Genomic DNA, 25,768 nt, shown 5'->3' on the forward strand with positions numbered 1-25,768 from the left:
TGGAATTTGCGGCACGTGATAACCTTACATTACAACTTGAACACACAGCACTCACATACACAGCCCGGCTTTCAAAGGGGAACAATAATGCTGCCATGTAAGTGGGATATGGGGCAGTTCCATGGTTGGGAAAAGACTTAGCGTTATCATGCAGAAGTGAAGACAGACACAGAGTGTCTTAAAACAGGAACCCTCAAGTTGTTGCTGATTTCAGCTGTATTGACTGGTTCATCTGCTCTGCGCCCGGCCTCGGGCTTCTTCAAACTCGTGTAATTTCGCAACCAACTTCTCTGAGATACTGCGTAGTTTTACATACAAGCACGTACTATGGGGCTCAGTAGCCCCATATTTGTCGTTCACATGTTCACAGTGTGCAAGTTCGTGCGGAGACTTCTTCTTCTTCCAGCACTAAGCACAGTGGCCACAAGCACACCTGCAAGTGCAACTTCGATCCTTTGGTGTTATCCTCTTTGTCATCGTCGAACCAAGCCACACTCCCTTTTCAGTGACTTTTCGCGTCCAAATCGGCCGTCGGGTGAACGACGTTGTAACATTCTGATGCAAAATGCTTCGAGCACACGACTGTTGCCTTGATAAGTTCAGAGCACTCTACCACTTGTTTCGTACCACTCAATCGTGCACAAAATCAACTGGTAACTTGGTACCAAACGTCTTCAAATTCTTTGTCAAGCCCATCGGGCTTTTTTGTCACAATTCCCATCCACGAGAATGGTGAATACAGTTTATTATTATTATTATCTTTCTTGTTACCTGCTCGTATAGCGAGGAGCACGGCATTCTCACAATCCTCTCGCACCGCATCTCTCACAAGCTGGCACCATAGACGAAGTTATGTATACTAACCAGGCAAAGGAAAACGAGAGCACGCCGAGAGTCCTGCTGATAAAGAGGAGAGTGCGGTTCGGGAAGTGTAACAATGTGAAAAATGTGCTCAATATGTTTCGTGTGGAAGCGATGAGGTATGCGAAGTATAGAACATTATCAACATCCACAACAGACATTATCAACAAGGACAACATTATCATGTTTCAAGGTATGCGAAGCACATCCTTTCTTTGTGACTGCGTAACTCACGAAAATGCATATTTGACCACAGTGTGCGCCTTTAAAGGAGCATGGAAGTGACATTTAACATGACTCGAAATCCTGCTTCATTTATGAAGCTGTCCACAAGGAGTCACCACGCAAAATATGGTGCTCTATGGATTACCTGCGCTCATTGTTCTTTCGCAGCAGCTCATTTCATTTGTTGTAGAAGACGTCGCAGCGAAAAACTAAAAATATTTTGGGGGTCACTGCCATGCTCCTTTAAATTGCGGGACGCTTGTTGAAAAGACAGTAATAAAGAGCCCAGATAACACCGAAAACCAATAATAGAACCCGATTTCACCCGAAGTTTCATATTTAAAATCTGGCGCCCCATCTCTCGCCCGAATCAGCGAAAACATTTAACCCGGGGAACACGAACATCATAAACAACCCAACCTTTGGCCCTTATATAAATGAACATGCAAGCATTTATATCTAAATTATTATTTGAAAGTACAATGCATTTAAATTCTGCGTGTTCCTGACTAGAGCCAATGGGATGTAATATGTCAAGAGAGTGCGCCGGAGAAAGCACAGAAAAGTCGTCAGACAAAAAAGCCGCCGCTGGAACTCATTGCCATCCGGTTTTGCTCATGAGCCAGAAGCCAACACATACCGGCGTACGCTGCTTCCCCTTTGATGCACGGCTGCTATCACTCAAAGGAAAAAAAAGGTAGAATTTCCAACCCTGGTAGAACGACAGCACTTCGACCAGTTCGGACCAATTCGCGGGCGCCTTCTCCTCCGCACGTATAAGCGGCGGCAACCCTTTTCCTTGCCCCTCTCTCTCACGTTTGCTCAGAGAAAACAATGTAGATTTTCGTACCGAAGCTGGTAGAACGACAGTGTCTACTCTGTAGTTTGCTTCTACTCCGCAGTTATACCCGAAAGGTAAAATTGACGATGAAAGATGAAAGTCACTGAAAATGTTAGCCAGCTGTAGGACTCGAACCCACATCTTCTGGATTTCCGGTCCAGGGCTCTACCAATTGAGCTAACACACCTTCTCACCGACTTCCACGTAGAGCCCTGCGCGGATGAGATTTTTGGCATCCGCATCCGACCCGCATCCGCGCACACGTTATCCGCGTCCGATCCGCATCCGCAGCATACACAACAGTTTACATCCGCATCCGATCCGCTGAACAAAACGCACCAACCGCATCCGATCCGCAAGATCCGCACGTTTGGAATGACGCGTAAATACCGCATGTTGGTGTCATTTCGGATGCCTCCGTGCTCTCACGGAAGGACTCTCGACGACAAGCAAAGTAAAACCTTTCAACAATCGTTCAACAAACGCGATATGGAGAGACTTCTGGAGCGCGTGGAACACTACCTCGCCGGTGCTCGCGTGGTTCGAGACGCCAGAATGCCTCCTCTCCAGTCTTGGCCGTGCACGGTCAAAGGTGTACCCGAGCATGCGCTCGCTGTCGGCGCGCAATTGCTGGTGGAAAGATTGCAGCACGCGGTATATCCGCATCCGACCGCTACCGATCCGCTGCTTTCGCATCCGCATCCGATCCGCATCCGACGTCGAGCCTTCCGCATCCGATCCGCACACCGCAGAAAGTGCTAAATTTTCATCCGAATCCGCAACTATCTTGCGGATATCCGCAGATATCCGCTTCCATCCGCGGATGATGCAGGGCTCTAACTTCCAGGGTGCGTCATCTGAAGGGACAAACCAGCCGCTCTCTCTCACTCATCCTCCTTTCACTCTTACATTTTTGCTCACTTACACACACATTCATACGACGGGATCGACGCAGGCGGCAACTGATGAACATGAAAGAACTGATGTTCTGAGACTGGAACAACATAGAAGGGATGAATACATACAAAGCCTCAATTTGCTTAACAAATTAACGATGAAAGATGAAAATCACTGAAAAGCTTAGCCAGCTGTAGGACTCGAACCCACAACCCGCAATCCAGAAGATGTGGGTTCGTATCCTACAGCTGGTTAACCTTTTCAGTGACTTTCATCTTTCATCGTTAATTTCTTAGGCAAATTGAGGCTTTGTACGTATTTGTCCCTTCTGTGTTGTTCCGGCCTCAGAACATCAGTTCTTTCATTGCCTAAGAAATTAACTATGAAAGATGAAAGTCACTGAAAAGGTTAGCCAGCTGTAGGACTCGAACCCACATCTTCTGGATTGCCGGTACAGGGCTCTACCAATTGAGCTAAGCTAACACGCCTTCTCAGCGACTCCCAGGGTGCGTCATCTGAAGGGACAAACCAGCCACTCTCTCTCATTCGTCCTCCTTTCACTCTTACATTTTTGCTCACTCACACACATTCATACGACGGGATCGACGGAGGCGGCAACGAATGAAGATGAAAGAACTGATGTTCTGAGGCTGGAACAACATAGAAGGGACAAATACATACAAAGCCTCAATTTGCCTAAAAATTAACTATGAAAAATGAAAGTCACTGAAAAGTATTTGCCCCTTCTATGTTGTTCCAGCCTCAGAACATCAGTTCTTTCATGTTCATCAGTTGCCGCCTGCGTCGATCCCATCGTACGAATGTGCGTGTGAGTGAGCATAAGAGTGAACGGATGATGAGTAAGAGAGAGTGTCTGGTTTGTCCCTTCAGATGACGCACCCTGGAAGTGGTTGAGAAGGCGTGTTAGCTTAGCTCAATTAGTAGAGCCCTGGACCGGCAATCCAGAAGATGTGGGTTCGAATCCTACAGCTGAGTAACCTTTTCTGTGACTTTCATCTTTCACCGTTAATTTCTTAGCAAATTAAGGCTTTGTATGTATTTGTCCCTTCTATGTTGTTCCAGCCTCAGAACATCAGTTCTTTCATGTTCAAGGTAAAATTTGTTTGAGTAGAAATGTGGTTGCAATACAGCTCTACCAAAACGTGTAGAAAATTCTACCTTTTTTTCCCCTTAGAGTGTAGCTTAATCATCAATATACTGTTTGACGTCAGTGTCCAGTGGACGTAGCCGTGTTCAAGGTAAATGCGATATTGCAGAGACATGGAGGGTAGCTTTGTTAGCATGAACTATAACTCAGTAACTGTAGCCGAACACCAACTCTTCAATACAGCTGGAAGCTTCCTTTCCTCAAACCTGCGTCAGAGAAAGAGGGAAAATGCAGCCTTCCAGAGGATTCGAGAACGTTCTGGAAGGTTAGCCATTGTACGAGGCCTTCTGGCAGACGCATGCAGGAGAATTATGAGGGAGCCTTAAATCAGGGCAGTACGTTTCAGTGGGCGCGAGCCACACGCGCATTTGCTATTGACCAGGCGATATTTAAAGGCTTTCATCCGTAACCTCTCATTACGGAATCAGTTGGCGCTTCCCAGCTTCCCAAGAAGGTACCAGAGTCGCTTCTGACACAATGTCTGCGCTTTTCGAAGATATTCCTGCAATGCCTCTGAAGACTCTCCAAATGAGACGAGAACTCCACAACCGGCCGGGCCTCCACAACCTTTTTGATGTGAGTGCACAATGTTTCATATATGTACCTTTCCAGTGTGAACCACGTACGAAATCATCTAGGCGTGGAAGTCATCAGGATCTCGTCATCGATCATCACTCATCAGTCAAATTGCAAGCGCCTTCGATATGCGCTGTCTCGTTGCATGCCCGTTTTGTAACCCTGTCACACGGCAAATTCAATGTCATTGCCAGCGCCTGGCATTTGCACGGAATGGGTGCTGTTAAGTGCTGTTAGAAAAAAATCATGCCTTTTAGGGTATACACCACCCGTGCAATAACCTGTACCCCTTAGGGTACAGATTTACACGTTCCGGAAAGGTATAAATGGCTTATACCTCTTGAGTACACAAACTATACCGCGAGGAAGGTATATTCTGATTCAGTTTGCGACAAAATATTTATTCACGACTATTCACGGAAACGTGGGTGTGAACTGGAGAGCAAAGCTCGTGCCCATTACCCCTCCTCTGAAAATAAATATGTAATTTAAAACAAAAAGAGAGGGAGAGACGTTTCACGGAGGAATTATGGAGCAATGTTCCACTGGTAAGCAAATCTACGGGCAAGGCCGTCTTTAATTATTGCAGGTAATAATATTACGCAGTCGTATACTTACCTTACGGATTCATGTACTACCCTAAAGATACCCTGTAGTTCCTGTTTAAATTATTGTTTAACTTAGATGATATTGTCACAACAACAACAAAATAATGATTTGACGCAACACGCCGCGCAAGTAAAGGTAAAAAAACAAAAACAACAACATACGGGTTTGAAAACGCTGAAGGCATAAGCAGCCTCACCTATGCCGTGGGAAGTATACCATCGGTGATCTATACCTAACACATGGCATACACCGGGTATTGACGCGTGGTTATGAGGTATAAATAGGTTGCGTTAGCCCTCCCTACCCCTTTTATACCCTTGCGCAGGGTTGAAGGTATGGATCGGCACTTTGTACCTCTTCTATACCCTCCAAAGGTATACAATACAAGCAGAAAGTATGAAAGAGGTATAAAAGCCCATTGTTATACCGTATTTATACCTTTTCCTTGACAGTGTTTATAGGCGCCCCTCACTTGACGCACTCAGACCGGGGGTACGACACACCCGGAGCGGCTGCTAAACAGCGAAAAGCTACTTCGAAGCGCTCCACGGCTGGCTCGCTGATGCCGCTCCCTGTTGTCTACTCATGCAGTTCACCAACGGAGGACACGTTGACTTAGCTTGAACCTATAATAATGACAATTTCTAACAGACGTCATAGAAGCACTTTACTCTGAAGATGGCTGCATCGCGCGTGAAGATGTCTGCATTTAAGCATTTAAAGCAAGTGCCTAAGAAATTGATGAACAACAACTTTATTTTTGACCTTGGAGAGTGGGGAGTTTCATCGCCACAGGCGATACTCTACCCCATTGCTGGTTGGAATGTGGGAAATAAAATAACGAGCCCCTTCACAATAACGATCGAAGGCCGATGGTGTCCAGAAATGTCAGAAGAGCTTTGAGGGCAGAGCGTTGCTGGGCTGGATTGGGCCAGGGACCAAACAATTTCGATAGGGAGAAAGGGCGAGAGTCCAGCTGACGAAGAGACTCCGAGAGTGTGGTTCGGGAAGGTTGGTAGTGAGGGCAATGAAGAAGAATATGCTCCAGATCCTCAAGAACACCACCGTGGCAGCAGGTGGGAGAGTCTACTTGTCTCAAGCTTTAACGCCACTGAGCTGTAAAGGCCACATCGAGGCGCATTCGCTGGATTAATGCAGCATCTTGACGAGAGGTGTTTCGTGGCATGCGGAAAGCGAGCGTTGGATCAACTCTGCCCAACATAGAGGGGGGAAGAATGTCGGTTGTCCGTTGGCGGGAAGCCAGGGGTGTCACTAGGCGTTGCAGAATTGAGCGGCGATCTCCACTCAGCAGAACAATACTGGTCCGTCTCCAATACGAGAGTGCTGCTTCTGCGGCGCTGTCGGCCTGCTCGTTCCCCACGACACCACAGTGGGCTGGAACCCACTGGAGAACTAGCCTGTGGCCTGCTGCGTAGATAGTGTGGTAAGCCATTAACACATCTGTGACTAGGGGTGCGGATGAGCCTCGTATGCCGGAATTTTCAATTGCTTGAAGTGCAGATTTGGAGTCTGTAAAAACTGCCCATTCCCGGGGTGTAAAATCACCGATGTGTTGTAGAAAGAAAAGGATGGCATAGAGTTCCGCAGCTGTGGAGGAGGTTGGATCTGACAGGCGTCTTCCGTGCACTACGCCTTCGGATGGCGTATGACGAATGCTGAGGCGGACATGTTGTTTCGGGATGCGCCATTTGGTATATGCTGCCGTAAACGTAGAAAACTTCTAGTCTACCAGAGCATGAAAATGGGCTCGGAGGACTTGAGGGGGCACCTGATCTCTTCTTTCCAGAAGATTTGGGAGGCGTACAAAAGCGGGCGGTACCGGTAGAGACCAGGGGGCTTCCGGCGGTATAGTGTCCTTAGTTATGAAGCCAGTGAGGGTCTGGCGTGTCCTCTGCGCTACTCGATAGAAGTCGCTTTCAGGGCGGTATTGAATTTTCCTGAGGAGCGGGTGGCGGGGAATGTGAGCACGCAAATAGAGGTAGTGCCGAGCCGTTTCCCGTTCACGGAGAACCTCAATCGGGAGCTCACCAGCTTCAGCCAGTACTTGCCGTGTTTCAGCCATCCTTGGAACTCCGAGGCATCGTCAAAGGCTTCGAGCAAACAGCGACCGAAGTGTATTTAATGAAGTTGTTGATATCCTGTGTGGAATAGGAAGGCTGTAAAGCACCGTCGCCCTCACGAATGCCGCGTGAACCGCGAGCTGGGAACGCTGATCACAGCCCCATCCTGAGCCAGAAAGATGTTGAATTGGGGGGAGCCATCGCTGCACTTTAGTTTCAAGGTGTTTAATGTGCCGAGCCCAGCGCAAGTCCGAGTCGATTACCACGCCAAGGAAGCGGTGAAAGCGTACCGGTTCAAGCTTCCTTGTACCAGGCCAAAGAGGGAAATTGGCCATAGCTTTACGCGTGAAAGGGAGCTCGACACACTTTTCGGGTGAAAGGTCCATCCCAAGGTGCGTGAGGTACGTATGGATATTGTATGGAGCTGCAGGCGGTGCTGGAGAGCTGGGCGTTATTTTCCTACTGTCCAAAGGGCGACGTCATCTGCATACACGGAAAACGACACTTTGCGAGGAATTACTGATTATAGGCCGGCCATCACCACGTTAGAGAGTGTCGGGCTGAGAATGCTTCTTTGGAGGACTCCTTGAGGAACAAGATGCTGAGGGCTTTGGCCTTGGGACGTACGGACAGCGACAGTTCGGTCCGTAAGAAAGTCTTGGAGCCAGATGAAGAGCCGACCGGATACTCGAAACGAGCGCAAGGCGCGCAGCACACAAATGTGTGAGACGGTATCATATGCACGCTTGATGTCGAGGAAAACCGATCGGACGGTCCGTCGATGGGCACGAGCATGTTGAACTGTAGAGACTAGGTTGAGAACTGGATCCATCGAGCTTCGGTGGCGCCGAAATCCAGCCATATCGTGAGGGAACGCACGTTGTTTTTCGAGCCACCAGTTGAGGCGATGCAAAACCATTCTCTCCATCAGTTTCCTCATACAGCTTGTCAGGCTCACAGGGCGAAAGGAGGATAGGGCATTTGGGGGCTTGCCTGCTTTCAGGATGGGAACAAACAATGCCTCCTTCCACGTACGTGGTAAAAATCCTTGTTGCCAAGACGTATTATACACATGAAGGAGAGCTTGGAGTGACCGCCCGTCAAGGTTTCGTAGGGTGGCATAGGTGATTTTATCGGGTCCAGGGGACGAGCCGGCGTTCACAAGGTTCAACGCTGGCCTTAGCTCGTTTAGTGTGAAGTCGCGGTCCATAACTTCCGTGGGACGGGGCCAGTCTTGGTGAAGTTCAGCCATCAAACTGTGGACAAACCTGCGGTGTAGTGGCGTGGTCGAGGCAGCCGCCGGAGCCGTCAGTACCACGCAGAAGTCCGTCGCTAGCGTGTTTTCGTCTACACCCTTAACGATAGCCAAGGCCGCGAGAGGATTCTTTTGAGGAGGCGCCTTTTTCAGAGATCGGATTGTCCGCCAGGTCTTTGTGGCCGGATCAAACGGCGAAAGGTGGTGGCAAAACTTACGCCAACGCTTCCTGTCCTCCTTCTTAAGTTCTCGTGTTACTTTAGCTTTCATCCGGCGGTATTCCACAATGTCCGTAAGTTGCCCTGTCCGACGAGCCGTTCTTTCTGCTCGGCGACGTAATGCTCTAAGGTGGTTAATTGCTGGGGAATGACCGACACGGCCTGTTACCCTTTCAGACATGACCACCGCGTCCTGAATACCGCGGGTAATTGCTTGAGAGAGAGCCTCTGGGGACATGCCGGTGTGCACAGATGTTCTGAGGCCCGCACGTAAAAGTCTCTAGTTTGTGAAAGAAATGAGTCCAGTAGTGGCTGAGAGGGGCAGTCTGTCGTGCGAAATATATAGAGGAAAATGATCGCTACCTCTAGTGTCGACGTCCGTAGCGCACGACATGTGGCGAATTATGTCGGTTGAGCACCACGAGAGGTCCAATACATCAAGTGACGTTGGGGATCGCATGTAAGTGGGCTCGCGGTTGTTCAGCAGGCACATGTTATTATTCTCCATTGCCTCCAACAACCTCCTTCCCCTACGAAGAAATTAATGATGAACGAAGGAAGTCACTGAAAAGGTTAGCCAGAAGATGTGGGTTCGACTCCTACAGCTGGCTAACCTTTTCAGTGACTTCCTTCTTTCAGAACAAGCTCAGACGAGGGTGGTTCCTTACGTTTACGGCCCGAGGTAGAAAATGCGCACAAATTTGAAAATGCGATTAAGGACGCGTGGCGCCATCTGTTGGAGGGCTGGAGCACCACCCTCAACCCTCTCCTATCTTTTGTCGGTTGGAGAGCGGCATTTCAAACAGCCAGGGTGCACTCGTCAGTTAAAATGGAAAAAATCGAGTACCGCGCTGTGACAAAATTCTTGACAAAAGAGGGACTTTCGCCTAGAGAAATTAAAGCGCGACTGGACAACGCGTACAGGGAAGCCTCTCCGTCGTACACAACGGTAAAAGACTGGGCTAAGCATTTTCGACTGGGGCGAGAGTCCATTGAAGATGGTCCACGCGATGGTCGTCCAGTGGAAGTGGTGACACAAGAAAAATTGTCTCTTGTCGAGGAGGAAGTACTGAGCGACAGGCGTCTGAAGGTGAAAGAAATCTCAGAAAGGCTGGGGGTTTCCAAAACAACCGTTTTTCGCATCATCGGTGAAGGCCTTCACATAAAAAAGGTCAGTGCGAGATGGGTGCCACGACTTCTCTCGTCAGTTCAAAAGCAACAGCGCGTCGTCTGTGTCAAAGAGTTTTTGGTGCTCTGTCAAGAGAACGAAGAAGAAATATTGAAGTCAATTGTCAAAGGGGATGAGACTATGGTGCTCTACTATGATCCCTTTTCGAAAAAGGAGTCGATGGAATGGCGCAAGCCAGGAGAAGCACCCCCAAGATAAGCCAAGGTCACACAATCCACAAAGAAGTTCATGGCAACAATATTTTGGGATTGTCACGGGATCCTCCTCATCGACTTCAAAGAGAGGAACACCACAGTGAATGCGACTTATTATGCTTCACTCCTGCACCGACTGCGAGACGCCATCAAGGAAAAGAGGCGCGGCAGGTTGAGTCGAGGTGTCCGGTTGCACCAGGAGAATGACCCTGTCCACACGGCTTCTGTTGCCAAGGCTGCACTGAAGGAGTGCGGCTTCGAAGAAATCCACCACCCACCCTACAGTCCAGACTTGACACCGAGTGACTACTTCCTGTTCTCAAACTTGATGAGGGATCTCAGAGGACGGAGATTTCAAAACGATAGTGAGGTGCAAGAGGCAGTTTTCCAGCATTTTGCGGACAAAACTTCCGACTATTCTTTCAAGGGTATAAGAATGCTGGTTGAAAGGGGTCAAAAGTGCATCGAAGTCAAGGGTGACTATGTCGAAAAGTGATACATTTGTTTCGTCTCTATGGTTATTAAAAGTTGGTCGGGCCGGAAACTTATGGAACCATCCTCGTATGCCTGGGTGACGTCTTTGTATCTACTTCGCGGGTACTCAAATTTGCGAAAAACGCTAAAAAAAACGCGCATTGCGAAAAGCGCGAAAAATTATTCCGCGCGAAAAAAAGAAAAGAAAGGAACACTTTGACGGTACTTAAAATAATCTATAAAAAGGCAGGCAACCTCGACAATATCGCACTGAGCGATTTATATGCACTTAAGGCAAATGCCCTATTGATTGCAGACGCCAGTGCAATGCTTCGAACAACATGCGCCGGCGAGCAACGCTTTCGAAGGTGAAAAGATCTCTGTCCTGATGTACACCACTAACGCTCGGTAAGTGATCATCAGGTTTCTGGCATAGAAATCATCAGGAGAGAGACTAGAAGAAAAGCTTGGATAGAGAGAGGGAGAGGGATGGGGAGAGCAGAAGAGTTGTACGGAGGCAAGACCCTCTCCCATTGTCCCAGTCCGGGAGGCGCCATGATCGACATTTGGGATTCGACCGGATTCGGCCACAGCCTTTCCACGTGTGAAGACCAGGCGCGTTGGGCGCAATGGTATGCAACCTAATGCAAGTCGCTTCCGCTTGGCTCCGTGTGCCCTGCCGTGTGCGAAGTGTGTTTGTTTTGTCTGCTATCATTTGTGCGCTTGGATTCCTCAGGGAACGAGTACCGTGTGGCTTAAAGCTTGTGCTGCGACATGAAAGAACGGCGCACGGAACTCGTAGGAGACACCGTTCATAACATGCTAGGCCTACCATATCGATCATGGCGGCTCACATGTTGAGATTGCCCTCTTCGCTGGCTTGGCTTCTAGTTGCTATGAGAGTTCTATGGTTTGTGGAATGCAATTGAAGTGGATTCTGGGCAACATGGGTATGCAGTTACGACCACGTTCCAATTCCCATTCTCCACAGATGCGCGCACACTTCTTACGCGCCATAATGTTCGCTTTCAGCGATGAGTATTCGAACGCGCCCTTTTAGAAAAGGTACGGCAGCGCCACCTGCTCATCCTCAGCAAAAGTAAGTGCGCACTGCTTCAGTTTTACCAACATACGATTTCTGGCAGCCCGATGTAGAATTCTTTGGCGCATCGCTCATTCTCTTTTCACTTCGGAACACGATATACGGAAGAAAGTGCCGATTGCACTGGATGTCTCTGAGGATGGGTGCGACACAAAGCGGCCGCTGCAGAAATCCCGTAGCGCACGTCTCGAGCCTGGATTGCAACATACTTCGCTATGTGTGACACCCCCCGCAATGTGTGGGAAAACCCTAATGTCGGGGGAACCCTAAGCCGCCATGTTGCCCAGAAGCGCAGTCGCACGCAAAACAGTAAATTGCAGTAACGAATATGTTTGCTTAGCACTGCCCTACCTTTGAAACAGTCTCCAGTTACGGACACACAAGGCAAGCACAATGCACAAGGTTTCAAATTCAAGGGACACGCCCACGCAAGGCCCGGACGATGAACGGGCAGCTTTATGCACTCGGCTAGTCGGCGATCCGTGTTTCCTTGTGTTTCGTAAACTTTGGAACTCTGGGTTGCAAACCTCGTTTACTTCTAGCGAATTCGCGTTGTCTTGTCCTGGCAGATTCCGAGGCCCCGAGCAACTGCGCTCGCTTGGTCAAAATGTACCAATCCCTTTCACCCGGCCTCGAAGCGACCGGCCAGCTGATTGTACGTTGCCCAGCTATAACCGACGTCGTCACATCCACATCGCGAGCGTGACTATAGGGCACTCATTGGCCTGTACGTGGAGCTTCACGTGGGTTAGCAGAGGACGGAAGCCGAAGACGAGCGGCTGCGATCCAAGCGACCGCAGCCCGGTTTCACCGACGCTGGTTAACTTTGAACCGAGATCAAGCTTTGCTAAAAGTTGAAGTTAACACTCACTTCTTTTTTACAAGCGTTAGTTGGTGACTTGAGGAATGTTTCAGTAACAATAACTCGCTTTAGTGTAGCATAGTTATGCGTTAAATTCAAGTTAAGGGAGCGCGTTGATCTCGGTTCCAATGTTATTCGGCGTTGGTGAAACAGGGCCATGCCTGGTAGCCATGTTCGTGTGGCAATGATCATGTGATCCAGCGGGGGCGCCGACCTAGCAACTTCCGAGCACTAGGCCGTGTTGCCACAAAATGACCACCCGAATTCGCTATTAGTACCTGTGCACTTGTCGAGGGGGCAGCAAAATTGGCCACATACACTGGTGAATAACGCCAGGTATTGTGGTACGGACCGAAAGTGGCCGTCATTTGCAACGGGGTTGGTTTAGAAAACGTAATAAAAGACTTTTCTTACTCTGCAATGGCACCTTACGCACCCAGATGCAAAAAAAAAGTGTTATTAACATCAGCCGCTGACCAATAGGAAAAGAGTTTGTTTTTTCTTCGTTGCAATAATTCGTCGCATTCATTAAAGGGGACATTCGCGTCCGGAAACACATCTATTAAAGAGACACCACTACGTTTTACATCTGCCGACAATGTACTTCGCTATTGTCTTTCTTCCGAAAAGCGATTAGATATCAAAATAAGCCTAATTCCCTGCCGCACCTGGCAACAACGTCAGCGTGACGTCACTCCATTGGAAGAGGAGTAAGAGGGCGGCGTTCAGAAGAGAAAGTCGCCGTCCTGACGGCCGCGGCATCCCTTCTGTCAGCGTCCTTGCTCTGAAAGGTGGTGTAGAGGATGACGGCTTCGCTATTTTTTCCAGAGAAGGCCTTTCGGCATGCTCTCTGCACTGGGCGTCTGCTCTCGCCCTGCGTTCCACGAAATAGCAGCCAAACTACGCCACCATTTCGCGTGGGATTTTCGATAGCGTGGCTACTGGTCAACCAGGAATAAGATGACACCATATAGACACCATATATGATGGCACCATATAGTTTTGAAATCGAGTGGAAAGGATAGCACCGTTCCTTCAATGGAACGCAACTCGCTCAACCGACGACTCTAGGACAGTGTGTTTTACAATGTTCCCGTTCTTACAATACATGTGATCGTATTCTCATTCGGTTCCTCTATTTATGCCTAGGTTCTGTCTTGCCGTCGGCGACCTATTCGGAAATCCTAATGAAAGTGAATACCTCGAATTCACTAGCACGGCAAACAATAATATCCAGTATACTAAGAAAGACATCGACATGAATCACAGTATAGACCATCCGATGACTCCTGCCGCGAAAACCTTCTACTGGGTGCAATTTCTGAAGAATGCGACCTCCATCAGTGTAAGTAGTGCGTTTGGCGACAGCTGTACAAATATTAGGCATTGTGCGGAGGGGGCGTCCACACGTGAAATATTGAGTATTCATTTCACGATACTGTTCCATCGGCTTGTGTGCTACTTTAGCCAAGTGCAGTGTCCAGTGTTCTGCTTCAGTGCTTTGTTTGAAATTTCAAAAAATCAAAGAGATTCAGGCACCAATGATGACATGTTCACAAAGTTATCGTGCGTTTTCTAATTTTTTTTACGGATAATTCACACCTTTCGTATCATTCATATGACAAAAATACAAATTTACAAATTTGCATAAAAATGTAATGGTATTAAATGACACTGGTAAATATCACGTTCGCATCACGGTTTGGTAGACAAAAAAGTTGAGAACTCCGAGGACGCGACGATCGCCGATTACTTGGACAAATGTGGCTACCCACGCAGGTTTATTGAGGACACTCGCAAACGCATGCAAGCATCTGGGCCGCGGGACTGGAACCGCACCCGTCCGACACGCGTTGTCATTCCCTATGTCAAAGGCGTTTCCGAATATATCCGCCTGGCTTTGCTTCCGTTGAATATCAGGACTACATTCAAACCGCAGGTTAGACTCCGAAGTCTCATATCAAAACCGAAGAACCTCGTCCCCCGGGAAGACCAGTCTGGAGTAGTCTACAAACTACAATGCCAAGACTGTGACACGTGCACATTGGCGAGACAGGCAGGAAACAGAACACTCGTTTCAAAGAACATAAGCGGGACATAAAGAAAACGACACACGGTTTAAGACGGAGCTTATATATAAGACGGGCACATACGCGGTGACCCCTCGGTTTGTAACAAAAACCGTGGCCCCCTTCCCGAACAATACTCCCATCTCCTTAAACAGCGACCGGTTTTGTAATCTCTCATTCAGTTTGGCACTGATGATGTCCGTGGCATGACGGACGAAACGTCTAGTAAACTTTGTTATTTTGTTATGTTAAGTCGGAGTTCTCAACTTTTTTGTCTAGTTATGTCGTCTCCCGGCTTTTGGAGTATTTTTGCAACAAGAATTGGCCGAGGCAGACCACAAATATGGACGACAAAAGCGTATAGGCCTATAAGGACCAGAAACGAATTCAAGTAACTCAGGGGTAAGGTGCTGACGTCAGAAATAGAACAGCATGTCAGACGGGAAATCAGAAGACCCAGGTTCGATTCCTGGCGTCAGCGCCTTTTCTTTTATTTTCCGGAATAAAATTAGCTTGTACAGAATTTAACTATAAAATTAATAGAATTGATGAGAAAACAAACGTGATTAAACGTGAGGTCGGCCAGAACAGCACGCGAACGCAAAGGGAAAGGGACTCATCGTGATTTAAGAAGGAAAGTGTTTAGGAAAGGGAAGAAGCAAAGTGTAGAGGAGATGGGGGTTGGTCTACATGGGCCCTGACGGGCGAGGGTGGAATGTCCCAGCGGCAAAACGTGCATTTCCTCACGCTCGGACGGTGCCGGTAGAACTGACGAGCCAGCGCGGGAGCGTGTGGCAGCAGGGTCACACCCTTGTCGTCCACGTGCCGCCACATCACTCCCCCGTCGGACACGGAGCGGTGCATGCCGTTTATGTTCGCGTCGGTACCACGAATATGATAATTTATCATGAAGAGGAGGCCACAATCACAAATCTGAAGTCGCACGCCATCGGCGCGCGGGTCGCATTACAGCTCCGACCAAAATATATTACGAGCGCTTCCATTACACTCCTCGTTGCACAGTGATTATATTTCGAAATGTAGTGTCGCTGACAACGTACATGGTGAAGGAGCGCGTGTTTATTTAAAAGCCGCGCTAAATACCCGCGCAAAGAAAGTACGTGACTTCGCTTGCATGTATTCGATTATGCGCACAATCTCGGAGACCCCACAGTCAATGCACGGGCTACATTCTCCACTCGCGAACATATGCGTCTGAGCGTCCCGATTTCGTGAGCAAAGGGGAGCTTATGGGGATGACTCACCCAAGGTCCTTCTGCAGGTTGCAACTGCCATGCCAGCGGCGACTTACCCGCAGACCGACGTCATGCGTGACGTTGCATGAGAGCGAAGCACAGGTTTCGTCGTCTGCTATTACGGCACGTTTCCACAAATTTCTCGAAAACGACTCGGTTCTTTTGCATGAAACTTTGACGGTTGTATGTGTACAGTACTCGTGAAGACAGTTTTGGCTAAGTTTCGGAATCGCCTCGGCTGTACGACACCGACCCTTTAACGCGCCCGATCATTTCGCTTCACGAGCTTCTATAGCCCGAATTTTTGTTTCGCGACGACATACAAGGTACGTTCCATTAGGCCTTCACTCCCTGAACCAGTTCCGAGTGGTGCAGGGCCAGTTCTGAACTAGCGCAGCACTATGCCAGCTCCAGTTCAACGGTGCAACACTAGTGCCGCCGCGAAACGAATATCGAAGTGCAGCGCTAGTGTAGGCCTTCTGCTCTCCGCGAGTCTTAACACCGCTACGGATTGTAAGAAGTCGTGTGACATTTCAATTACGTGTGCATTGCTGCTTTTTAATTTCGAACACAATGAACTGTTCAACAAATGTGAATACAGCAATGGAACTTGTGGATTCTGACAGCGAGGACGAAGAATTCGACGACCTGGTAACCGTGATAGTGTTGAATCTTCTGCGAACTGACAGGAACCGTGTACCAATGTACACCGAAACTGTAGTGAATCGTTATTTCGACTTGGAATTCAAACGTCTCTTCCGGCTCTCTCGGGATAGGTTCGAGAATTTGGTTCGAGAATATTATTTGCCTTGTGTCGTCTGCTGCCATTGCCGCTATTACTCTGCACTACCGTTGGACTGACCCCTGCGGGAATGCAGAGTTTCCTTACACTAGGGCTACACTTGGCGTGCACTGGTTTGAAACGAACAAGACGGTGCAGGGGGCGCTCAACTGCATTGGCGAAACGAACGGGCGAGTGCAGCACCACCGGAAGTGGTTCAGGCAGTGCAGGCCTAATCGAACGTACATACAATCAACGTGAAAAGGCTTGACGCACGTTTTCATTTCGGAGCCACGCATTGCATTTGTTTTTGTCTGTTGAGCTGAGCACGAGTCCTCGTGCGTACCTAGTGTGCCCTGGGTGTTGCTGCTGATCCTCAAGGGGGAGGGGGGGGGGTGATGTAGGGGGAAGATGCGGTCAGCCTGCTCTGAAGTGGCGACTCGGTGCACCCAGGGGAAGGAGAAGAGGAGAAGGTGAAAGAGGGAGGGGAGAGATGATGGTGGCATAGGAGAGGGAGGGGCGTGCTAACCCTCTTGCTCTGGGACTTGGGTGGTCCAAGAGGACTACCCACCACAGAAAACATGCGAGCATCCCTCAGTAGTCTTCATTGGGAAGCTCCCTGCCGTGCAGATGATAAAGGTTCTCTCACTTATCTCTCCTCCTCGTTATTCCCCGGATCTCTCCTCCTCACATATACGCTTGTTAACCTGTCAAGTTGGCTTTCTCGCAAGGTCATCCCCTATCCTGCGAAGCCGCCACCAATTTTTGTGCAATTTTTGAAATATGTGTGCGAAAAGGAGCCAAATTGTAGCGTCTGCAGCCCAGCAAACGCTGAGAGAGCACAGCTCGCCCTGAGATTCGAACACGGCTTCCTCCCACTCTGGTCGTGGAATACCATGAGCGTGGCCACAAAGGAACGGGGGGGGGGGGGGTTTGTGCGAATTTGCACAATCTGTTTGCGTAAACCGATCATAAAAAATGAAAAGCCCCGACGAAGACGACGACAGAATACACGAGGCGCGTGAAGCGAAAAATAAACCTAACGGCGAATTCAGGTGGCCGTTTCGTGGCAAGCATTTTGCCGGGTCCCGATCAGTTCGCCTGGTCAACGCGAAGCAGTCTCGCACGTTCGCGTGGCCCCTTCCGAGCGCCAGAACTTTGCCAGCTAGCACTTTTTTTGCCGGGTCTCAAAACGATCGAGCACCGGTTTGCTGACATCAGCACTGCACGGGTGGCGAGTGCTCTGATTAGCCCGCACTTCGAAGCTCACGTGGTCTGGCAGAGGATGGAACCCGAAGACGGGAGACCGCGGTGCCGCTGGCGTAACCAAAGTGACAAAAACCGCCGCTATATTCCTGGCACTCATGTTCGTGCGGCAACGGTCACGTGATCAAGCACGGGCGCCAACCTAGCAATTTTCGAGCGCCAGGCTGTGTTGCCATGAAATGGCCGCCGGACTTCGCCATCAATGCGGTACGCAGTCATGACACCCATTATGCCGCCTACAGATATGAGTTTCCCCCCTTTTTTTTTCAGTATCTTATGCACCCTTACTTCCGTTCGGTACAAGATGTTCTTTTGTAATGCGGGGTGCGCACATGTAATTATATTTCGTTGTTTTGCGCATCTTTATCAAAGTCGTGTTAGCAGGCATGACTCGCCCGTTTGGGTACTGTGTCGCGCACTGTGTCGCGCACGCGGCGAGCCACCTCGTCGCTCTTAGGGTGACGGCGCCGCTCACAAAATGTGTTCGCATTTAGCTGGGACACAGCTGAATACGAATATATTTTTTTTAAATATATACATCACTTTTTCCTAGATGAAATCAATGGCATATGCTGAAGGGCCCTCCTTGGGAGGGCATTAGCAAACTCCTAAGCCAGTGCCTTAATTAACTTTCAGTAATTAACTTTATAATTCTATATGCTACGAAGTTGTCCAAAGAAGAACATCGGGACACTTCGGTCACCTGATACCAGAACAGTTTTCAGAACAAAAATCCTTCTGATAGATCGTCCAAAAAAATTCACCACAGTTGAACACCGCTTTTTTCTTTATTTTGTTAATTGCGCATCTTCAGAGACGCGTCTTTCCTTCACTCCCAATGTGAGAGGGTGAAAGAGCACACAATCGCTTCTCGTGTCCTGGAAGAAGATTAAAAGGAAACAGAAAATGCAACCCAAGATAAGGGCAGTTGCGATAGAGTCACCCCATACATTCGTTTCTGTTTTGTTTCCGCAAGTTAATTAAATCCAAGTGACGAAAACCACTGCTAGATTCCTGGCACTCATGCGTATCTTTGACGCATGAGGCGGCACTGTGCTCTTTCATCCTCTCACATTGGGGGTGAAGGAAATACGCGTCTCCGAAGGTGCGCAATGAACATAATAAAGAAAAATATTACTCCTTCACGATTTTTTTGCGGACGATCTATTTAACGAATTTTGGTTCTGAAAACGGCTCTGGTAACAGGTGACCGAAGGGAGCAAATGTTCTCATTGAGGCAACTTCGTAGCTTTTATAATTAGTTAATTATTGAAAGTAAATTAAGACATTGCCTTAGGAGCTTGCCAATGCCCTCCTAAGGAAAGTCCTTCAGCATATGCTATATTGCAATTGATTTCGTCTCGAACAAAGAGATCTATATATTTTAAAAAAGTATGGTCGCATTTAGCTGGGACATCCTGTACATATACAGGGTATTTCACCTAAGGCGATACAAAAATATAACTGGTGACGTACTCACCGGAGGATTGTGGGACTTTCGGCATTGACCTTCTAGAAACGTTTGCCACCATTTAGGAAGACCTTGGATGATTTTTATTTTGTTTAATGGAACTTTCAAAATTGCCAAGCGAACCTCACTTTTTTTACAGGAATATGAAGTCCTCCGTGGATAACCACAGACCCAAGAAAAACTATGCACAGTATCGCAACGGAAATAGTCGGGGGAAAAATTCTGAAAATAACGCTTTAGCACCGCCTGCTTCATTTTCGCAAAGAAGAGCGCGCCCCAGGTTCGTAGAGAGGAGCAAGTGCCCCCCGCCTCTTGTCTTAACTTTCGTTCCCCCGCTTTGACCTTGATGCTGGTGACTACTGACTTATCACAAAGAAAACAAAAAACCGTCTTATCAGAAGGAAGATAAACAAATTAAGGCGGGGACGCTTCCTCCTCTAGACGCAGTTGGCGCGCGCGCGTTTTTACGAAAATCAAGCAGGCGGGGCTAAAGCGTAATTTTCACTATTTTTTTTCGACTATTTCTGTTGCGATACTGTGCATAGTTTTTACTGGGTCTGTGGTTATCCGTGGAGGACTTCATATTTCTGTAAAAAAAAAGACAGAGAGGTTCACTTGGCAATTTTCAAAGTTCAATTCAAAGAAATAAATTTGCCGCGATTGAAAATTGTCAAAAACTTTCCTCAATGGTGGCAAAAGTTTTCAGAAGGTAATTTCCGAAAGTTGAAAGCAAGTTTTTGAAAGCACCACGTATGCCTTGTCGGCAAACGAGGCATATTTCGTTTTTAAATGTTGCTTGTCTCCCATTTCGCAGTTATTCTTAGATGACCACTTGCTCAGCGAGGTTCCATACACTACAGCCAAGCCAATACCATTAATCACCGGCGTAACAGCGTGGCCGACTACGGGCGGTCAGGGGATCTTATGCTTCGAATGTCACTTTACGTGCGACCCGAGCAAGGTGTGCTCTCTTTTCCCAATGGTAAGCTCACATATACTGCGATGCAACGAAAAGTGACACTACCAATGGTCCGGGTAACTTGGTCCGGGTAACTTAGTACAGGTAACTCGTTACTGTCACTATGCTACTTTTTTGGAAAATTTCAACTTCACTCTGGACTTTTTTTTCCTTTCTTGTTTTTTTTTCGGTTTATTCTTATTCAAATCAGAATGTTCAATACAGCTTTAAAAAAATGTATTTATAATTAGATTTAAATACCGATTTTGCGGTATTTACTTCTCTAAGTACTTATTAATCCTCAAATACGCAAGATACTGACTTGGGTCTGTTAGTTAGCGCGCATTTGACCTTTCGGTAAGGAAGACAAAGCAGAGTTTGGAGAGCCGCGCAGTTATGCGGTGTTTTTGCAACCATACACATGCGACCAGGGTGTCGAACCGCAAACAATACGGGTTTGGTTCGGGTTCCGGTTCGCGTTGCTTGGAATCCGTTCAGGTTGAGTTCCGGTTCAGCTGCGCCAAAAATCGAACCGCTGCTCAAATCGGTTCAACGCTGCCGTTTTATATCTGACATAAAGTACACCGCTTTTATCAGGAAATGCATGAGTAATAGCTTATTGCTGATGTCTGCATTGGCGTTTTTAGTGGCCAGGTATTTCCTTTAGCGAGAACGTGGAGAAATTTTGGGGCACTCGCAAATAACGGCCGCGCTGTTGAAGCGGTGTAGTACTGCTACTCTCTGTTCCCCAACTCCCTTTCTTCACACACGCAGCGCCACCTAGATACACTTAAAGGGAGACTTCGCAAGGATTCGAAACAAATGAGTTGAGCATCCTACCGAGCACGAACCACCCCCTCGATGACGAATACAACAATTACATTCATTTTACGGGAGTAACTAATTCGTAATTGATGACAATAGGAAACCGAAACCGAAATGCGAAGAGCGGGAAGCAGAGCTCTATACTACAGCGGTTCCTCCGGAGGAGGATTCCGTGACGTCACCCAGCATTGTCGTCTGCTTCCAAGCCTGCATTCTTTCCGTGTATTCGCACGACCGACATTCCCCCAGAAGCGGAAGATGCGAAAAGCGGCATAGGTTTCTGCTGTCACGTGATCGCGAGCGCTCAACGTCGTGTCTTAATGTACACTGTTAACCGCGGGGAATATCTTGCACCACAGCCACAAGATATTCCCTAGCAGACGACAGGAAAACACGCTGGCGTCGTCGTCTGCTAAGTGTCGTCTGCTAAATGCGCACTACGCCACTCACGATATTCGGCACCGCGGCGTGTGAATGCTCAACATAACACTGGTTGGAAGTTGGTCGATGTGAGCAATGTATTCCATTTTTCTTCCACTAGAATATTCCGTGAGGATGTCGCTCGTGTGAATACACGGTTTCTCCCTTGGTGGACGCCGGATGATGTCAGCAGTCCGCAGTGCCGTGTATGCCAAAGGGAGTCTGGCCATTAGGAGGAGCCTAAAAAAGGGGCTCAACCTGTCAATCAAATTGAGCGTTTTTCATTGGCTGCTGTTTTCTTTGCGGGCCGCCATGGAGCGTTTTTCATTGGCTGCTGTTTTCTATGCGGGCCGCCATGACACCAAAATTTTCCCGAAAATGGCGGCGTAGCTTGGAACGGCGAAGCGAGGATTTCATGACAATTTTTTTTCACAAATTACATCAATTTTATTCCGTAAGTGTACATTCTGTTGCAATTATCTTGCAAATCAGCTTTAAATTACGCTCCAGCGTCGATGTGTACCTGAAAATAATATGTTTCGTCGTCCTTGTTAGGCCTACTAACGACAGCAATCACAGGCAAATAGCGAGAAAAACACTACAAATGGCCAAAAATTTTCATTTTATGACGTACTTTTATTCATATACACACCTTTGCCCGTTCTTGGTTCAGTCTTGTTATGTTTCATAGTTAAAATACGTATAAAACCGGCAGTTTGTTCCAACTAGCGGTTCTGTCGGCCAATCAGTTCTGCTAGCAAGCACTTGTGCTTCTGCTACTTCTGCCTTGTGCTATTCTGCGTCTTCCCGGCGTGCCCCTCACCATCCAGATGGCGCCGTTAAAAGTGGACGCAAAATCCATTATGTTGCTAGGTCCGTCAGGGAATATCCTATTCAATCTAGTCCAATCCAGTTTCCCGAAAATGTCGGCACCCAGTTAATACAGGTAATAATCACTGATCTCGATTGTAAAAGGCTGGATCGCGGATAGGGAGCGCGAGCGTGAAGAAACCGGCCGCCATCTTACGGTGCCCACAACAGTCGCCGCAGCGATCATGGCAACTTCTTGCAATTACGGTCGTACCAACCGTACTATCAAGGTTACAGGGCCTAAATTTATACAGGTGAGTCACTCTTTATCGAGGAATAAATAGGCGTTCATTCTGTATATTTAGTTGACCATTATGAAGTGTTTTTTTGCCCAAAACGAGCACTGGATGCAGGTTGCTTGATCGCTCTTCCGACGTTCAATCGAGCACACTTGCATTTTACCCGGCGGCAAATACAGTTTGAGTGCATAATATGCTTGAAAGAACACGTTACACTACACAGGTAGTGTTGTCATCAATATATGTGCGAGCACTCGAGCGCTTTTTTGCATGCATTGCTACCATGGTACACGGTGTTCTCTGCGGAAGCAAGTGCCACATTCATTTCTTTGAATTACCTTCGCGCACAAGTTCAGTATTACGTCATAATAAGACCACGATTGTCACATTTTTTCATGTATTGGTATTGTTTTGTGCCTTGGTTTGATTTGTGACAAAGAATCCTACGTAACGGTGGTGTGCCGCGACTTGAATAACGCCTTTGTCTGAGCTGTATCGTCAGCTTGTTACGATAGTAATAATTTGTAGCGTGTCGTGCTATTTGTAGCAGTTTTAAGGCAAAAGTGGTCTCTCAATACAGGTTTCGTCATGAGGGCAGCCCAGTGAATAATCTGTGCAGTGTGATACGGCTGGGTGTACAGGTAAGTATCACGTTCCTCATCCACTGGTTTCTACTTTACAGGAAGGAACAACCTCAGTGCACGCACTGTGGTTAGCCTCTCTCAGTTTTGCATATTTTCTTACATGTTCACATCAGAAACACACCTTACACTTTAGGCTCCTTAACCCAGCAATATAATAATTAGAGATTATAATTCTTTTTAGAAGAGTTCCCCATATTCTTTTTAGAATAGTTTTTAATCTTTTTAATTATTAGAAGATACAGGGATTGTAAACCATGTTTTAAACTGATGTTTTAACATTTGTCCAATGCATTTATTAAACAACATATTCATTTTTAATTGGTTGCACCCAAACCAATGTTCTGATGTATTATTTCCTTAGTTGTCGATGCACCATAAAAGTTGGAATAATCATCATCAATGCAGGTTACTTCACAGCTGCCTCGACATACTCAAGAAATGGGTGCAGAACCTGCGTAATGCCCGCAAACTTTGACTACCACAGCACCTCCAGAAAGTAAAGGGATATGTGTCACATGGGATTTTTAAAGGCATTCACAGTATATAATACCTTGTATGAACTGTTGTAGATCTAAGCAGCTTCTACAGTACATTCTCAGAAACTACAACTTGTCAGGGAACTGTGATAATTGTTTCAGTTAGTAGGCATGCACATATACGCTATAAGAAGAAAATTATTTATTGAGAATGCACTTCTCTGGCTACTCATGTTGTTTACATCTACTGTTGATCACATTCATTTATCACATATTATATTCTTATATATTATTATTATATTATCACATATTCGATCACATTAAATTTAAAATGTAGCATATATGAGAAAATATCAGTGGGGAAGTTGCTATTCATTGCTCATTCCAACCTAAAATTGAGTGCTCTAAATTTAGAGAGCGTACCTGACCATTGTCATTCCTAAAATATATATTGCCATTGTAGCAAGGTCACAAAACAATAAATGTAGCCTTTTGCGACCTCCCTGCACGTTCATTGTATCCTGAAACGCATAAGTGCAAGAAATAAACCTTGAACTTGAATAAACTTGATGTTGTATAAACTTGATATAAAATGTTGAATAATATAATGAATGATATAAAATATTGAATAAACTTGAATTCGTATATTCTCTTTACTCATCATCAGTGATCTTCATTACAAAAGCATATCGTGTTAGACTTTTTTGTTTGCGTTTCACAGACTGGGTACACGAGGGCCAAAATGACAAAATCACAACTGTTTCAACCTCCAAATAGTCCTGCTGCAATTTGAAGACCATACGTGGAGCTGCATTGTTTGGAACATGCTCCACATAACAAGCATGACAAAGTCAGCACTGGATAGCAGGACCACGTCCCCAAGCAGCTTTTCTCACGCTGCAGTTGTATTCAACAAAAGCATGTGAGTGCTGGAGAAGGACATTCAGTTTGGCACAACCGCGCCTGCAAATAATCAGAACAAAGGAAGAAGCAAACAAACATAGAAGGGCTGTACTTGAAAAAGAGATAAGTCCTGTGTCTCAAGGAGGTGTTACCACTTTCTAAGTAACTTAATTGATTAAGCTTACATCACTACCTGATTAACTGTCCTAACGAGCGTGATCTAATTGCGTGAAGTATTTAGGGCTGCTTCTGTGTGTCCATATTTGCGAGGCAAAGCACCGCTGTCGTTCACTAAAAGACTGTTTCTGCGGCGATGCTTGATATAAATCATACTAAACGCATACACGACTAAGACAACGGCTGTGATTCTACAGTACGATCTCTTTCTGCCATGCGAGTATCATCCCGGACCGTTCTTTATGGAACAATTTTTGTCCAGAACGCAGCGCGGGATATTACATACATGGTTGTTGTTAACCTCACATCGTTTCTTATTGAAATATTGGCTGGGAAACGTACTGTAGTACAATCCCCAGCGCTGCACTGCCGTGACGGTCTAGTTTCGGAATGCAAAACATAACGTAATTAAGAATCTAACGACAGGACACCTGTGAAACACTGTTAGGATACATCAGTATACTGGCACCTTACAAAATTGTGTGATGACAAACAACGATCAACGCCTGCAGCGCAATAAATACTCACAATCTCCCTTACCTCCCATTGTTTTCTATGGGCACACACTGCGTTTTAGGGCCTCCCAACATGGCGGCCCGAATGCACGCCTCTCCCCCACGAGCCCCTCTCCCATGCGCGATCCAGCCTTTATACATAGAGATCAGTGGTAATAATATAGCTTGGATAGCCTGGGGTTAATAGCGAACTGTATTTTGGCTCGTGATTGGCCAGAGAGCTCAAAAAGTGGGTGGAGCTCCAGGTATAGGCATGTTCCATTAATGGCCAGACTCCCTTTGGCATACACGGCTCTGGCAGTGCGTTGCTTTCAGCGCTCTCTCGCTTCACAGAGGCGAAGCGCTC

At 47.2% G+C, this 25,768-nt stretch overlaps 1 protein-coding gene across 1 annotated transcript in view; it reads left to right on the forward strand.

The window, feature by feature from the left end:
- The first annotated feature begins 4,270 nt into the window (after positions 1 to 4,270).
- The window catches only part of LOC135375940 (uncharacterized), a 47,825-nt gene continuing 26,327 nt past the window's right edge, over positions 4,271 to 25,768 (forward strand). The window contains exons 1-4 of the mRNA XM_064608569.1: positions 4,271 to 4,568; positions 10,905 to 10,996; positions 13,702 to 13,897; positions 20,210 to 20,377. Coding sequence (XP_064464639.1) covers positions 4,470 to 4,568; positions 10,905 to 10,996; positions 13,702 to 13,897; positions 20,210 to 20,377 — 555 coding nt within the window. The 5' untranslated portion in view covers positions 4,271 to 4,469. The remainder of the gene's footprint in view (positions 4,569 to 10,904; positions 10,997 to 13,701; positions 13,898 to 20,209; positions 20,378 to 25,768) is intronic.

The sequence above is a fragment of the Ornithodoros turicata genome, chromosome 1 (genome assembly GCF_037126465.1).
Source record: "Ornithodoros turicata isolate Travis chromosome 1, ASM3712646v1, whole genome shotgun sequence".
Classification (NCBI taxonomy): Eukaryota; Metazoa; Arthropoda; class Arachnida; order Ixodida; family Argasidae; genus Ornithodoros; species Ornithodoros turicata.